The sequence below is a fragment of the Natrix helvetica genome (assembly GCF_964273705.1).
Source record: "Natrix helvetica genome assembly, chromosome: 1".
NCBI classification, from domain to species: domain Eukaryota; kingdom Metazoa; phylum Chordata; class Lepidosauria; order Squamata; family Natricidae; genus Natrix; species Natrix helvetica.
Genome location: NC_138548.1, coordinates 159,661,896 through 159,677,646, shown reverse-complemented (window position 1 = coordinate 159,677,646; position 15,751 = coordinate 159,661,896). Strand labels below are relative to the sequence as shown.

Here is a 15,751-nt window from a genome sequence, read left to right as displayed (position 1 = left end):
ACAGAATAAGATTGGTTGTTTTAAAAATGCCTTTTGTTCATACTTTTATCAGGTCAGTCACCCAATAGCACAAAACTATATTGTGCATAAAAAGAGTGTTTAAGTAACTGCTTTTGTTATATGGCTATTTAATCACCACTTCAGTATTCATCCAAATTCAGTTCAGGATATAAGAGATGTTTAAAACTGCAAGTAGAGTTGGATTTTTCTAAGGTTTTTCTGGATGGGATCTAGAGACAAAAAAGGGAGCCTAATTCCACCTTGCCTACTACCTTATAAACACAAACGCTTGTTGCCCTTTTGTTGTTAGTGTTGGAATCAATGAAAAACTGTTCCTGTGTATTACAGGATTTTTGTATTACTATTGTTATTGGCAAGCTGTAGGTTTCCTTAGGGATGTTCTTTCAGGTACACTGAAGTTTTCTGGGTCACCAGGTGGCCCTGTCCCTTTCCCTATAATCTACTTGTCAAAGGATAAGAATAAATCTAGGCAGACATTCTCCTTTTCCTCCTCCCGCCCATCATGGTTTTTGAGATAGAGATCTGTTCAGTTATTTAAAAACAAAAACCCATGGAAACTCGTTATTTTATCATTTTGAGAACGCTTGAAAAAAAATCTATAACACAGGCATTCCTATTGTTTTTAGTATGTAGCAGAACATCACTCAGCCCACATTTAAAACAGATGGAATGATAATTTGGCTTGTCATTGTGACTGTGATCATATTAAGGATTAATTTTGTAAGTCAACGTTCTGGGTCTTTTAGAGATGTTGGTCTGTAACCTTTCATCTTCAATCATACAGCCTAGTGGTAGAATTCACTTGTGTCTATCTGCTCTATCTGTCTCAATTTATATAGCAGCCCCCCTCAAATTCTTGCCTCTGGGCAACTAATAACAATTAAAAACAGCATGAAATATATAACATTTAAAAATGCATGCATAATCAGCAGCAAAAAGAATATTTTTTTTAAAGAACAACCAACACAATCAATATAACCATTGCACAGGTTCTGCTACACACCCAAGTCTCCAAACTCAATGATGCAACCTTGTGTGTAAGGCCTTACAAAAAGCCAGCAGGGTTGGGTCCAATCTAATCTCTGGGATGGATGATGTTCCAATGGGTGGGTGTCATGCAGTGGTGAAATTCAAATTTTTTTATACCGGTTCTGTGGGTGTGGCTTGGTGGGCGTGGTGTAGCTTGGTGGCCATGGCAGCGGAAAGATACTGCAAAATCGAGTCGCCTCTCTTTTTGGGCTAGTGCAGTGGTTCTCAACCTGTGGGTCGGGGCCCCTTTGGGGGGGTCGAACGACCCTTTCACAGGGGTCGCCTAAGACCATCAGAAAAACAAAAAATAATTTTATGGTTGGGGGTCACCACAACATGAGGAACTGTATTAAAGGGTCGCGGCATTAGGAAAGTTGAGACCCACTGGGCTAGTGGGATGGGTAGACATAATCAGAGACAGATGGTCCCTCAAATAAACAGGCTGTAGGAGCTCTGGTGGCTCAGTGGTTAGAATACAGTATTGCAGACTGACTCTGCTCACTGCCAGGAGTTCGATCCTGACCGGCTCAATGTTGACTCAGCTTTCCATCCTTCCGAGGTTGGTAAAATGAGGACCCAGATTGTTGGGGGCAATATGCTAACCCTGTAAACCGCTTAGACAGTGCTGTAAAGCACTATCAAGCGGTATATAAGTCTGTGTGCTATTGCAAATGCATGCTATGTCTATTTTAATGGTAGACTATTCTCAGACAATTGAATTATATGCATAAAATTGTAATAGTTCTTATACCTTGTTTATAGTACGGAATGCAGTTGTACAAGAATTACACACAGCCCTATCAAGGAAGAAGTGGGGGCAGTTTTCTTAGCACACCCATGGTAAGTATACTTAATAACAATTACTTAAATTGAAATATAAATACAACCTCCTGATTGTTGCATTATGTGGCCTCCTCAGGCAACTGATTTTGGAGATAATGGAAGAGGATGAAATTGTTTAGCTTGTTTATTGTTACGGGATTTTCTGTTTTGCTTGACAAAACAAGATGATTTCCCCACTTATTGTCTGTATGCTTTTATTGATTTGGTTATATACAAATAGAGTGAATAAACAAAGGAATGAATGAATTTATAAACTAATTTGATGCCACACTATTCAGTAGAGTCTCTTGGACCAAGTGTAGCGCTCCAGGTACTAGTTTGGTACTCTTTATATAATTTCTGCAGTTGTTTCTTGTTTCCTCCCCTCCATTTTCCTTTTCAATTGATGGTATTTGGGTTGTTTTTATATTAGAATAGGATATATCTCTAAAGGTAATTGGAGCTACAGCCAGCTCCCCATCAACATTGGCCTGGGACCTGTAGGAGTCAAAATTGGTTCGATCCAATGGGGAGAAAGATATCTACCTCTGTTGTAAATGGTATATTTAAAAGGTGGAATATAAATCTAACAAAAACCAACTCAACTTAAATAACTAATTTACTCTACTTTTTAACCACCTTAACAGATAATTCTTATGAATGCAAATTGAAATTCTTAAAAATGAAATACCATTTGCGGATCTTGATAATGCCAGGCATTTATCTTTCAGGCATAATGGGGGTATATCTATTGCATATAAACCACCTTCTCCAGAAAACATGCCCTTATTTTTACTTTTCTGCTGGCTAATCAATAGATTCCATGTTGATTTTGTCTTGGAATAATCAAAGATATACTGTAAAATATTTTTGGTAGATGCATTTAATACATTTTTTATCCTGTAGAGAAGTGTTTCAGAGAATTCTCTTGTGGCTATGGACTTCACAGGGAATAAATCCAGAATTATTGAAAACCCCACAGAAGCCTTATCGGTTGCAGTCGAAGAAGGTTTAGCATGGCGGGTATGAACATTTCATTTAAAACCATTCTTAATGTTATGGTTTCTTGATTAAAAATTCAGTACTTTTCCTTTCTTTTTATGTAGAAAAAAGGGAGCTTACGTCTTGGTATACACAGCAGCCCCAGCACTTTACAAAGTGTCCCCTCCACTACAGGTATGCACCACTGACAGATCTTGTAGAATATCATGTGATGTCATGAATTCATTCATCATACACATGCAGACATATATTCACAAAACGACACCATAAAACAAGTTGATCTTAGCTTTATTGTTTTTTAAAAAAAGTAATGGAGATTGCTTTGGGCCTAATCAAGGGACAACCCAACCCAATGGAAATTTTGCCTGTTTTGTATATGTGCCATGATGTGGAACTTATAGGGCAGTGTTGCTTTGGCCATTTTGACAAAAAGATTCTGCAGATACTTTTGTTTCTCGGCAAGCAAAAAAATTCTTGTTATAATGGAAGTGTTAAGAGTGTGCAGAGATGGACAAACTTACAAAAGAAATAAAAGAAAAGGAGGAAACAGAATATTATATGGTATGGAACGAGTGTTACAAATGGGTAGAGGACAGGTGTAAAGTTTAAGAAAAGACTGAAGACAGGAGTTAGAAATTAACAATGTATAGGTAGAGATGAACAAACATGTATAAATGGAAATAATATAATGAAGGATTATAAATTAAGGAATGTATATAATAGTGTCATATGTGTAGACAAAGAGAAACTGAAATGGGGGAGGAGAAGTGTATTTACAATGGATGTATAATGAGGTGGAAATGTTGTACAGAAGGAAATTACAAAAAAAATTGTCTTTTTTTAAAAAAATTGTTTAATAAAAATTATTGAAAAAATAATTCTTGGTAGGTCCACAGAAGCAAGGCAATGAGAGAATGTTAGATATCTTTATAAAATACATGTTTAGGGTGTGATTGTTTGTTTTGTTTTGTTTTATTGGATTTATATGCCGCCCTTCTCCCAAAGGACTCAGGGCGGCATACAGTATTAAAAAATACATATTACAAAACTTAAAAGAAAATTAGAAACAATCCAAGAAACAAACTGAATTAATATAACACTAACATTTTAAAAATTAGATAAAATTAACAGGCCAGGCCGGCTTGCTGGAAAAGCCAACTTTTTAGGGCGCGTCAGAAGGACCGGAGGTCGGAGATTATGCGAACCTCCGGGGGCAGCTCATTCCAGAGGAAAGGCACCCCACAGAGAAGGCTCTCCCCCTGGGGGTCGCTAGCCAACACTGTCTGGCTGACGGCACCCTGAGGAGGCCAACTCTGTGGAATCGCACTGGATGGTGGAGGCTACTGGTGGCAGTAGGTGGTCTCGCATGTATCCTGGGCCTAAGTCATGAGTCCCCAAACTTTTCAGCTCATTGATCCTTTCATGAAGTTTCAGATTATTGATTGACCCCCCCCAAAAAAACATCTATTATATGAAAATAATTTAATAAATACTACTTTAATAAATAGCAATAGAAATAAAAATAATGACAATGATAATAGTGAATAGTCCCATCAGCCTGTGGGGGTCAATACTGACCACTTTGGAGAATCCTGGCTTAGGGGGATACATTCTGTTGACTCAAGCTACTTAGACCATATGGAATATCCTGTATTTCCTAAATAAAACCTCCAAGGATGGACAACATGAATACTTTTTTTTGAAAGGGAACTGATACATGAAATAAATCATCAGCTGGCTTCAAAGAACAATCGAACCTATTCAAGTAGTAGTAACTTGGAACCACTGGCTTTCTGGCATACCCTAATTGAAAGAAAGCTATCTGATGGGAACCGTGCTTCCAGAAGGCAATTCCAGGATGATAAGAGACTACCAGTATAAAATGTCTAGTATAAAAGGAGCCAAACATAAAGGGATCAATTTGAAATTTGGTCAAGAGGTGATGATTTGATTTAAGTCTTCAACTGTGCTTCAAAAATCCAGCCTCGAGTTGCAAAATTAAATTGGGAACACAATTACAATTACAAATACAATTAGTAATTTAAAAAATAACCTTTCAGAATTTTGAATGGATTAATTCAAATGAAGAGTTTGACCCAAGTTAAATTTATATAATATATGTTCCAGGGCTTTTGAATCAAAACACTTTTAGACTACTGGGATAAAATCAACACCTCTGGCATGAAAACAAAAAAAGCCAAGAAATACTACAATACTATGTTGGGCATATTGGACTAGGAATTTAGCACACTCTTTTCAGGAGCCACTTTGTGGAAAACAATCCCAGATATTTGAAGCAGAGTGTAAAGGTGTTTCACCTTACCTAGAATCATATGTTTTTAGCTATACACAGTTCACAGCCATGGTTTCATCATAAGATTTCTAGAGAAGAGGCACACCAACTGATTCTGAGGCAAGGACTGGTGGATGGGTAAGTTTTTCCCCCTTGATATTTATGTTTTATGACTGACTGTTTTTATGCTGCCCCACCTAATCTATGGAATTGTATCTCCCCCAAGATCTACATGATACTGACTTGCTAGTCTTTGGGCAAGAACTTAAGTCCTGACTCTTCCAGCACATTCTGAGTTTTATGTGTGTTCTCACTAAGCACCAGCATCAATCTCATATAAGCTGATTTATTCCTCCCAGCATCCTTGACTTTTTTAATGATTGGCTGTTCTTTTAACCTTCTGTAAGATGCCAAAGTCACCAGTGAGTAGGCAGCCTTAAAATCAATTAATCAATCAAACAAGCATGAAGTAATGGTAGTTAAGTAAGGGTACCTACTTATATCTGAAGTACCTCCTAACTTATTTTCAGTAAAGTTTTCCTAACTTCAGAAGTCCTCTATATAGTCTTGGTTCAAACCCCTTGACGTGTCTATGGAAATTCTCGGTCATCCAGATCAGGGGTCTCCAACCTTAGCAACTTTAAGACTTGTGGACTTCAACTCCCAGAATTCCTGGCTGGCGAAGCTGACTGAAAAATCAGGAGGCCCCTGATTCAGGTCATATTGTCCCAAAGGTGCTTTTTCAAAAGGCAACTGGTCTTTCTTTGTTTTGATTGAAGACGTTTCGCTTCTCGTCCAAGGAGCTTCTTCAGTTCTTCACTTCAAAACTGAAGAAGCTTCTTAGATGAGAAATAAAATATCTTCAAGGAAAACAAAGTCCAGTTGACTTTTGAAAAAGGTACCTTTGGGAAATCCCTTGACAGTAGACCAGCAGAAGGAAAGCAAGAAGAGGTCAAAAGAGAGAATGGGAGATGACCATCTTTTCCAACCATGCAGCCCTCAGGGATTGTCCCTGTTTGAATGTGGAGCTCAACTGCCAGTTTCAAATCTGTTTTAAGTTGTTACCTAATTTGCTGGAAGTCCACCATATTGTATCAGGAAAGAGCTAAATTCACATTCCCACCCTTTTTATGTCATGATACACAGAATGTTCTCCTTCAAAGAGGCTCCCTTCCTTTTCTCCAGCATCTGCTTCTGGAAATGGACACTTCATTCTGCCTTTATTAAAAAAATGTCAGAAGTGATTTAGCATTGTTGAGATTGGAGGACCCACCCACACAAACCTACATACACAAGATGTTTGACAGTGAAACGAATGATGAAATGGCCAGACTATTTTTGTTTTTGAAAGATTTCCTATCGTTATTGGACTTTGTTTTATATGTCCTTTCAAATTATTTTCTTTTGTTTTCTTATACTATAAATATCTATAAAGTCCATTGGCTAAGTCAGTTTCCCCTATGATTGATATTATATTCTTCAGGGATTTTATCTGTTACGTTATGCAATTATATTGCCAGGGGGTGTGGTAATAAAATTTAAAGTTAGGAAATGTAAGGCCACATCTTTCTTTGACTCTTGCAGAATTTTAAATCCTGTTCTTGTTTGGTTATTTTTCTACTGTGTATAAATCTCTTCATTCTTCTTTGCCAATCCTGCAAGTTTTTGATTGAGATTGAAATTGGTGTCATTTAAAATACACAGATCATCTTGGGTAGTATGCTCATTTTTATTGTCAAGATAAGATCTAGCCAAAAAAGTTTTAGGTTTGTCTCCACTTCAATATATTTTCCCCATAATTGATTGTAATTGTTATGAAATATGTCTTTGCATCATGTCAAATGTAAATATTTATGTAATATACTCCTAAACATTTCATTGAATTTATTTATTTAGTTAGTTAGTTAGTTATCTCAAAACAAGACTATTTTTTAAACGAAGTTATTCTTCATCTGGTATCTTGTCATTATTTTGTGTTCTTTTCAATGACTTGGTCTCTAAAGAATTCACCAAAATCTTTGATTGTTTTCATCAGTTATCTTATAAACCTGTTTTTCCATAACACTTAGTACTACATTGTCAACATAACATTTCAGTTCTTATTTCTGTCCTTGAATTTTAATCTCCAGTATGTTGAATCTTGTCCACAAAGATTTCTAAAGCAAATACAAACAATAAGAGAAAATGGGTACCCTTGCTTTAATGCCGTAATTTATTAGAAAATGTGTAGAGATATTTTTGCTGTTTGCTGTTGATAACATTGCTAGTTTTTACAGATGTCAGTTATGTTCATTTGGGGACTTTTTATTATCCATCTTCAGCTTCATGTGGGTACAATAGCATATAAGATGTGCAGTATTTGTCACATTTTTATTCCCTCTTTGTCCATAGTACAATGTACTATACCTCCATACCTTAAACTCACTTGGCAAATTTCCTTTTTTTCTGATGTGGACCTGCTTAACTTTATTACGGATACTGTGACAAATGGAATATAGCAATTAATGTTAATTATGTTCACTTTAAAAAAATAAAGAGATAAAATAAAATATACTAAGAAACATTTTTTTCTGAGGAAAATAGGAAGTGGAAGGAATTGAAGGTATATTCACCTCCTTTAGTCATTTATAAAAATAATAAAGGTGGGATTTTAAAAAAAATCTAAAAATAAATTTCTTTGCTAGCACCACAGTGTCATTTTTTATGGACCTAATTTCATATTTTTCTACCGTAGATTAATATACTTGACCATATTTTCTTTTTTTCCACAGAGTTTTCTTGGTACGGGATAGTCAAAGCAATCCCAAAACTTTTGTGTTGTCATTAAGCCATGGATTAAAAATAAAGCACTTCCAAATTGTGCCGGTAAGTATAGCTATGAAGGTCCTGAATCAAAATATTTTGATGTTCTGTTTGCAAGAACCAAATCCCATGGTTTTTCACTTTTCTATGAAAGAGAAGTTTCCAAACCAAAAACTTTCTTCCCCATGAAAATTACTTTCTTATTTGGGATATCAACTTCTCTTTATGACTTCGGTGTCAGTTTTGACAACTATCCCAATAAGCCTATATATGGGACCATCATTCTAACTTTTTCTTCCTAGGTGCTCTGTATCTTAGAAGATATAGTTCATATTTCACAGAACTTGTTTCTTGAGGGATGATGGGTAAATAAAACTCATGCAGGAAAGAGAAATGTTTTTATTCATAAAACCCAAGATGTTGCTGCCATATGTATCCATTATAGTAGTCTGGTTAATTGCCTGTTGACTGTACATGGTATAGATTGTGTATTTTCTTTCTCCCCCCTTTGCAGTTAGAAGAGGAAGGCAAACTCTTCTATACACTGGATGATGGTCACACCAGATTCTCTGATCTTATTCAACTTGTGGAGTTCTACCAACTCAATAAAGGCATCCTTCCTTGCAAGTTAAAACATTATTGTGCCCGAATTGCACTTTAGCTAAAACATCAACATCTCACCCTAAGCTCACTTAGAATAACAAATCAAGACAGAACATTACTTTTGAAAAAGCACTTTGTTATGAGAATGAAGTTTAAAAAGAAGTAATTGAATGTAAATTTCAGCTTACAAAGAAAAGCTTCTATTTCTACAGAAAAAAAGCCAAAATGCAGTACTTCTGTGTTAGGGGTTGATTAATCAATGGTTAATCTTCCAAATATGAACTTTCGGACTGAAATGGTGTACCTGTGAAGTGCTGGAATCCTAGGGAGTATTTTTCAAAATCTCAATAAATGTCTTTTTCACTAGTTTTGTTTTTCAAACGCCTTCTTTATTTTCTCCTTACAATTATTAAACAGCCAAAACATACCCTGCCAACATAACTGTTAGCTCCTAGGACTGCTTCTGAGTACAGTGTAGAAATAGAACACTCCAGAGGTGGCATTCAGCTGGTTCTCTCCGGTTCAGGCAAACCGGTAGCAGCGGCTGCAGGAGGCTCCGCCCACTCACCCCGACATAAAGCATGAGCACTGCACATGTGCAGAAGACAGCCTGCATGCCCAGATGAGGCAAGTGCACTCCCATTTGCAAACCGGTAGGGAAGGTACGTGAATCCCACCTGTGGGAACACTTACCACTTGTTCCTTTGCTCCCTACTCCTTTCATTGATTTTTGCATATGATGAGATCATATGAACGTAACCCATGCAATGCCATTTAAGCCATTTCTTCCTTTCCCTTTACATCAGCCAAGATACAGAAAGATGACCCAGAAATAGTTTGATGCATTGTGTTACAGATCATGGTTTCAGAAAAATGTTATTTGTTTGCAAGGTAAACATCAAACTCTTGGATAACACAGATACCCAGGCAAATACAATAGCTATAGCTAGCTCACATTTTGATAATGGTACACACATTTACAGTAAAAGTCTTTGCTTACCCATTAAATCTATAGAGAGTAAGAAGGCAGCCTGCAACCTTTCAGGTATCATAAACTACAAATCTCATTATTCCATTTAACAACTCATTGTATAGATCGACTGTGGTTCAAAAATAGCTAAAGGATGTTTGACGTCTCCCCTACATAAAGGTAATTAATATGTTACCTTCCCTTTTAGTGCTTTTAACTGTCAAAAGCAACATTTATGTATAGGTAGTCCTCGACTTACAACAGTTCAGTTAGTGACCGTTCAAAGTTACAACGGCGCTGAAAAAAGTGACCATTATGACCATTTTTTCACACTTATGACCATTGCAGCCTCCCCATGGTCACATGATCAAAATTCAGACGCTTGGCAACTGACTCATATTTATGACAGTTACATTTCCCCAGGCCATGTGACCCTATTTTGTGACCTCCTGCCAAGCAAAGTCACTGGGGAAGCCAGATTCCCCTAACAACTGTGTTACAAACTTAACAACTGCAGTGATTCACGTAACGGCTGTGGAAAGAAATGTTGTAAAATGGGGGCAAAACTCACTTAACAAATGCCTCACTTTGCAACAGAAAATTTGGGCTCAATTGTTGTTGTAAGTTGAGGACTACCTGTATTAAATGTATAGATTCTGAGTGGCTTACAAAACCCAATACACAAAAACAGTCAAAAATATAAAACAAAATGATCTCAATAAATGTCTTTTTCCCAAACTAAAACAACCACAACTATAAAAACATAATAGGGCCTTACAAAAGCATTAACCCCAGGCTGGGAGTAGGGTTAGGTTTTAAGAGCTTTCCAAAACCCCAAGAGGGTAAATTAGACTGATTTTCAGTAAATTTCTCATGTGCCTTACTTACAGCTCTTATTTATTTATGATTTTCCAAGAATAAATTATATAATTTAATTGACAAGAGATTGTATAAAAATAGCCACAACCATCTTGATACAATAAACAAAAACAATTTTACAAAATGTTTTTAACCATTAATTACTGTAGAAAAAAATTACAGGCAAGTGTTGTGGCCCATCAGCTGTCAACAGAGCTGGCAGCAGATTCGGACAGTGAGGAGGTTGGGGAGGAACATGGGCCAGTCCTGGAGTCTGGGGAAGGCTCTGATGAGGGCTCTGTGTCGGAGGCAGAGAGGGGGTCAGAGCCGTATGCCAGTTATCAGCTGCCTTCAGAGTCAAAGATAAGTGGGGTAGAAGAACAGCTGGAGCCTGTTCCCAATGTGCCCATGCGCAAAGCTGTCAGGAGAAGGGAACAACTAAGGAATGGGTCAACTTGGAAGTAAGGGCACAAGTGGACGCTGAATGGCCCCTCCCATAGGGAATTATGGGAGCGAAAGGGGAGGAGTGTTTGCAGGAGTTAGTTTGCTTATTATTGTGAAGATTTGCTTATCTGAGTTCGTGCCTCACAGAGACTCCTTGCCAGGTATTTCATTTTACAGCATTGCTGCTAAAAGCTCTCGGCCTGGCAACTATCCAAGGACTGATAAGGTCTGTTTTAACAATTAAACCTTGAAAGGCTTATTGCCCGGACTTTTTTGGATGGGAATGCCAGGAATGCACATTAACAAAAGAAAAAGGGTTTTTTTGGGACAAGGAATCTTGTTTTGTAATTCTGTTAAGCCTGGGTCAGAACAGCAAGATATTTTTAAAAATGCCATCAAGAAATTAAAATTGTGGTTCATAATTTATTCTGTTGAGGATCTTTTTCTTAAGTGGATTTTATCTTAATGAAGGAATTCAATGAAAAACCATTAAACAAACTTTTAAGAGAATATGCTTCAATATTTCCATCTGGATTCCAGACAGCAGAATGGAATGGAAAGACAGAAGTGACACTTGTAAGGAAGCCTTTGCACCTTCAGAAGTAGAAAAGAATCTGTGAGAGTAGATAATCCTCATTTTACTTTCTCCAAGGAAAAACCAATCTAAATCCAAGGAAAGTCAATCAGTATCACAGTCACCAAAATCTCTGTCCCAACCACAGAGGCCAAGGAAGCGGCAAGTAAATAGATCTATCAAAATCCGTAACCTGTCAGCAAAACAAACAAAAGGAACAATTATAAGAGACTGAAAGGTCAAAGTTGCAAGTAAAATAGAATCTGCCATAGCAGAAAAAGATTGGCATTGATGTACAAAACAAAGCAGGAAACAAACTAGAAGGTTCTGCGAAGAACATTCAATATTTATAGCAAATAACTTCCATCAACAGCTTAGAAGATGACTCTATACATCAGGGGTGTCAAACTCGCATTGTCGCATTCGTCACATGACATATTGGGACTTTTTTCCTCTTTGCTAATTGGCGTTGGTGTGGCCAGCATGTGACACATCTGGCTCGCAGGCCACAAGTTTGGTACCCGTGCTACATATGGTCAGCTTCAGATGGCCAACCAAACTAATGATATAGTCTGTAACAGTGTTTCTTAACCTTGGCAATTAAGACCAGAGGTGGGTTGCTCCTGGGTCGGCCCGGATCAGGGGAACCGGTAGTAGCAGCGGCGGGAGGCTCCGCCTATCCGCCTGGATGCTTCTGTGCATGCGCAGAAGCATTGCACGTGCACGAGCAAATCGGTAGTAAAAAAAAAGCCAAAACAAATCAGTGCTGATTGTCAAACAATTTCTCAGAAAATTACATCTAAAGAAAACAAAATAATCAGATCAACAAAATAGGAACTCGGTGATTATGTAGTAAAGGTAAAGAATAGAAATCTATTCTTTGGATTTAGCTTTGATGAACAGAGTGCATAAGAAGTCTGAACGTAAATTTGTGACATCTTTAAAGAAGTAGGAAAACAAAAAGATAACCCAAAATGCAGAAAGCAAAAGGAGGAGAAATGGTGATCTGCAGAGATGTTGAAAAGAGTTGAAGAAAGTCAGAAAACAACACAAGGCAAAAATATTGTACGATTAACCATTGAGTTTCAGAGAAGAGCAAAAAGGGCAAGGAATTATATCTTAGTAAGAAAAGCAAAGGAATTGAGAATGTAATTAAAAATATTAATAATTGGAGATCCCATGGGAGGATAGATTCATTAAAGAAAAATACAGAAACCAAGGTACTGCATATTCTTGTACAAAATAAAGAAGGCAAAGAACTGATGAAAGAAAGAGGAGATCGTTCAGATAAATTGTACCAAACGTCTGGCAGAAGTAAAACACACACACACACACACACACACACACACCTAAAATTTTTGTTTCCCCAAAAGTAAGACCCACCCTGAAAACAAGCCCTAGCCTGATTTTTTTGGGGTGGGCTTAATATAAGCCCTACCCCAGAAATAAGCCTGGGGGATGGGCACGGTCAGCACAAGAGGTGGCGGGAGCACGGGGATCGATAGTGTCCAGTAGCAAGCAGCCGCAGCCTGCCAGTAAGTCTGAGCGCGGCGGTAGAGGTGGTGAGGGGAGAAGACGGGTGATCCGGACATGCTATGCAGCTGCCTGACTCGGGAGAATCGGGGGAGGCTTTCGTAGACGTCTTCTACTCAATATTAAAAAACGAACACTAAGTTAGTGTCAATGGGCAATGCCAGTTCAATACAAAGAAGCAGAGAAAAGCTGTAGAAACAAACTATCATCTTAGGCTCAACAATTCACATGTCGCCATAGAATAAAGAGCTACCTGCTATTCAGGAGAAAAACTGATACTAATGTGCAGAGATCTTGCTGACAACAAAGGTATAGATTATCAAGGCCATGGTTTTTTTTTTTAGCTGTAAAATATGGCTATGAAAGCCAGACCATCAGAAACGTTGAATGAATGCCTGTGAATTCTGGTACTGAGGCAGACTGTTGAGAATACTTTGGACCTTAAAAAGAATAAAACATTATTTGATGAAGGAAAAGCAAATTGTTCACTGGAAGAATGAATATAAAACTAAAGGTTAGAAATGTTGGACACTGTTATCGGGGGTGGGCTACTGGGGATTCACACGGGTTCGGGAGAACCTCTAGTTAAGAATATACCCAGTTTGGAGAACCTGCAAATCCCACCCCTGGCTGGCCCTGTCCACCCTGCCCCACCCCTCCCCTCCCCTCCCAGGAGTCCCCACGTGGCCCGTTGGGGAAACCAGGTAGGTACATTGCGTGCACGGAGTCTCAGGGCGTTCCGGAGTTCTGAAACCCAGGGAAGGCTGTTTTCACCCACCTGGAGGCTCGAGGAAAGCCTCTGGAACCCGGGGAAAATGAAAATCCCCCCCCCCGCCATGGTGCAGGAGGCCAACTAGGTCACGCTCGCCATGGCCATGCCCACCCAGCAACTGGGCAGAGAACCCATTGCTAAAATTTTTGAGGCCCACCCCTGACTCAATTTTTGGAGTATTTCTGAGTGTTCTTGCCTTGATTTATACCATGATTTGATATGATGCTACCCAACATCACTTAGTGCAGCTCCTATACAACAGTGGATATGAGATCATGAAATTTAAAAGCATCCCCTCCCATCACGTACACAAATTTACATACATCCTAGGCTGGCAGGCTCTAATCTGGGAAATTGGAGAAGAAGGTGTGCAGTGGATGGACAACGCAAGTCAGAAGTCTTCAGTGAGCTTGTTTTATATCATTATTACTATTTCTTCCAGCATGACTTGCACTATTCGTGGATATTGCTTCTGGGTACATATTTCCTCTTTTAACTGAAGTCTGTCATTAAAATATGATCAGAATCTGCTGTTGTGCATTTCATGACTCCTGCTGACTCAGACCACTTCCTGCTCTTGTCATCTAAGAGATAATTGGGTCTCTGCTGTTATTTTTTTTTACTTCCCTTGGTCATTCAGAGTTCATCATAGATTTACTTTAGTTCTTTCCTTGGTCAGTTTCTATAATATCTGATGCCGAGGCAAGGGTCTCTGAACAAGACCCTGATGAAAGTTTGAAGATAGTTGAGGCTGACAGAAGACAAGGTAGCTAGATACGATAATTGATTACACAAGCATGAACTTACAAAAACTCAAGGAGGCAGGCAAGCAATTTTGGCCAAAAGATGTTTCATTGGGTCACAAAAAGTCAGAATTGAAAAACAAAGAAAGCTTCCAAACTTTAGGCAGTAGGAAGTCATCTTTGGAAGAAGGTATATTTATTTTTATGATTTAAAACTATATTTTGTAGCCAGTTGTTTGGTCTGGAAGAAAGAGTAGAAGGGGCTGAGAAATTAAATAATTTTAGAATTAAAAGGGCACAATCTGAGGTTTGGGTGGCATGCTTTTCTGTGGTACTATAAAGTTAAAGTTAATGCTGATTTTTATGGGATTTATGGTATAATTGGCTAGAAGAAAGGTGGGAGAAAACAGGAAAGCAAAAAAGAAAGGAAGAAAGATCAACAAATTAATAAACAACTACAAAAGCGGAAAATGATTAAAAGATAGAAATACAAAATAGACTGTAACAAATAAATAATAGGAAATGGATACAAAATGACTCAAATGTAATAAAGGTTGTTATACATAGAATATATAGAACGTTATATATAGAATGAAGAAAAAAGATGTATGAAATAGTACAAATGCACATATATATATATATATAGTTATAGTTATAAAAGACTTATTTGTACAGATAAAAGAATCACAACAGATATGTAAAAGAAGTGTAAAGTGTTGCAAAGATGTGAGGTTTGTAGAAACAAAATAAAAAGTTTTTTTTTTAAAAAGGAAGAAGTACCATATTGAGAATATGAAATAGATATACAGTGGGGCAAAAAAGTATTTAGTCAGCCACCAATTGTGCAAGTTCTCCCACTTAAAAAGATGAGAGAGGCCTGTAATTGGCATCGTAGGTAGACTTCAACTATGAGAGACAAAATGTAAAAAAAAAAACCAAACAATCACATTGGCTGATTTGGAAATAATTTATTTGCAAATTATGGTGGAAAATAAGTATTTGGTCAATATCAAAAGTTCCTCTCAATACTTTGTTATATATCCTTTGTTGGCAATGACAGAGGTCAAACGTTTCCTGTAAGTCTTCACAAGGTTGGCACACACTGTTGCTGGTATGTTGGCCCATTCCTCCATGCAGATCTCCTCTAGAGCAGTGATGTTTTGGGGCTGTCGCTGGGCAACACGAACTTTCAACTCCCTCCAAAGATTTTCTATGGAGTTGAGATCTGGAGACTGGCTAGGCCACTCCAGGACCTTGAAATGCTTCTTACGAAGCCACTCCTTCG

At 37.8% G+C, this 15,751-nt stretch overlaps 1 protein-coding gene across 1 annotated transcript in view; it reads left to right on the top strand.

Annotated features, from left to right (window-relative positions):
* The window catches only part of GRB14 (growth factor receptor bound protein 14), a 62,706-nt gene extending 53,777 nt beyond the window's left edge, over positions 1 to 8,929 (top strand). The window contains 6 exon segments of the mRNA XM_081936551.1: positions 1,813 to 1,890; positions 2,779 to 2,895; positions 2,979 to 3,048; positions 5,218 to 5,305; positions 7,939 to 8,032; positions 8,484 to 8,929. Coding sequence (XP_081792677.1) covers positions 1,813 to 1,890; positions 2,779 to 2,895; positions 2,979 to 3,048; positions 5,218 to 5,305; positions 7,939 to 8,032; positions 8,484 to 8,630 — 594 coding nt within the window. The 3' untranslated portion in view covers positions 8,631 to 8,929.
* The last annotated feature ends 6,822 nt before the right edge of the window (positions 8,930 to 15,751 follow it).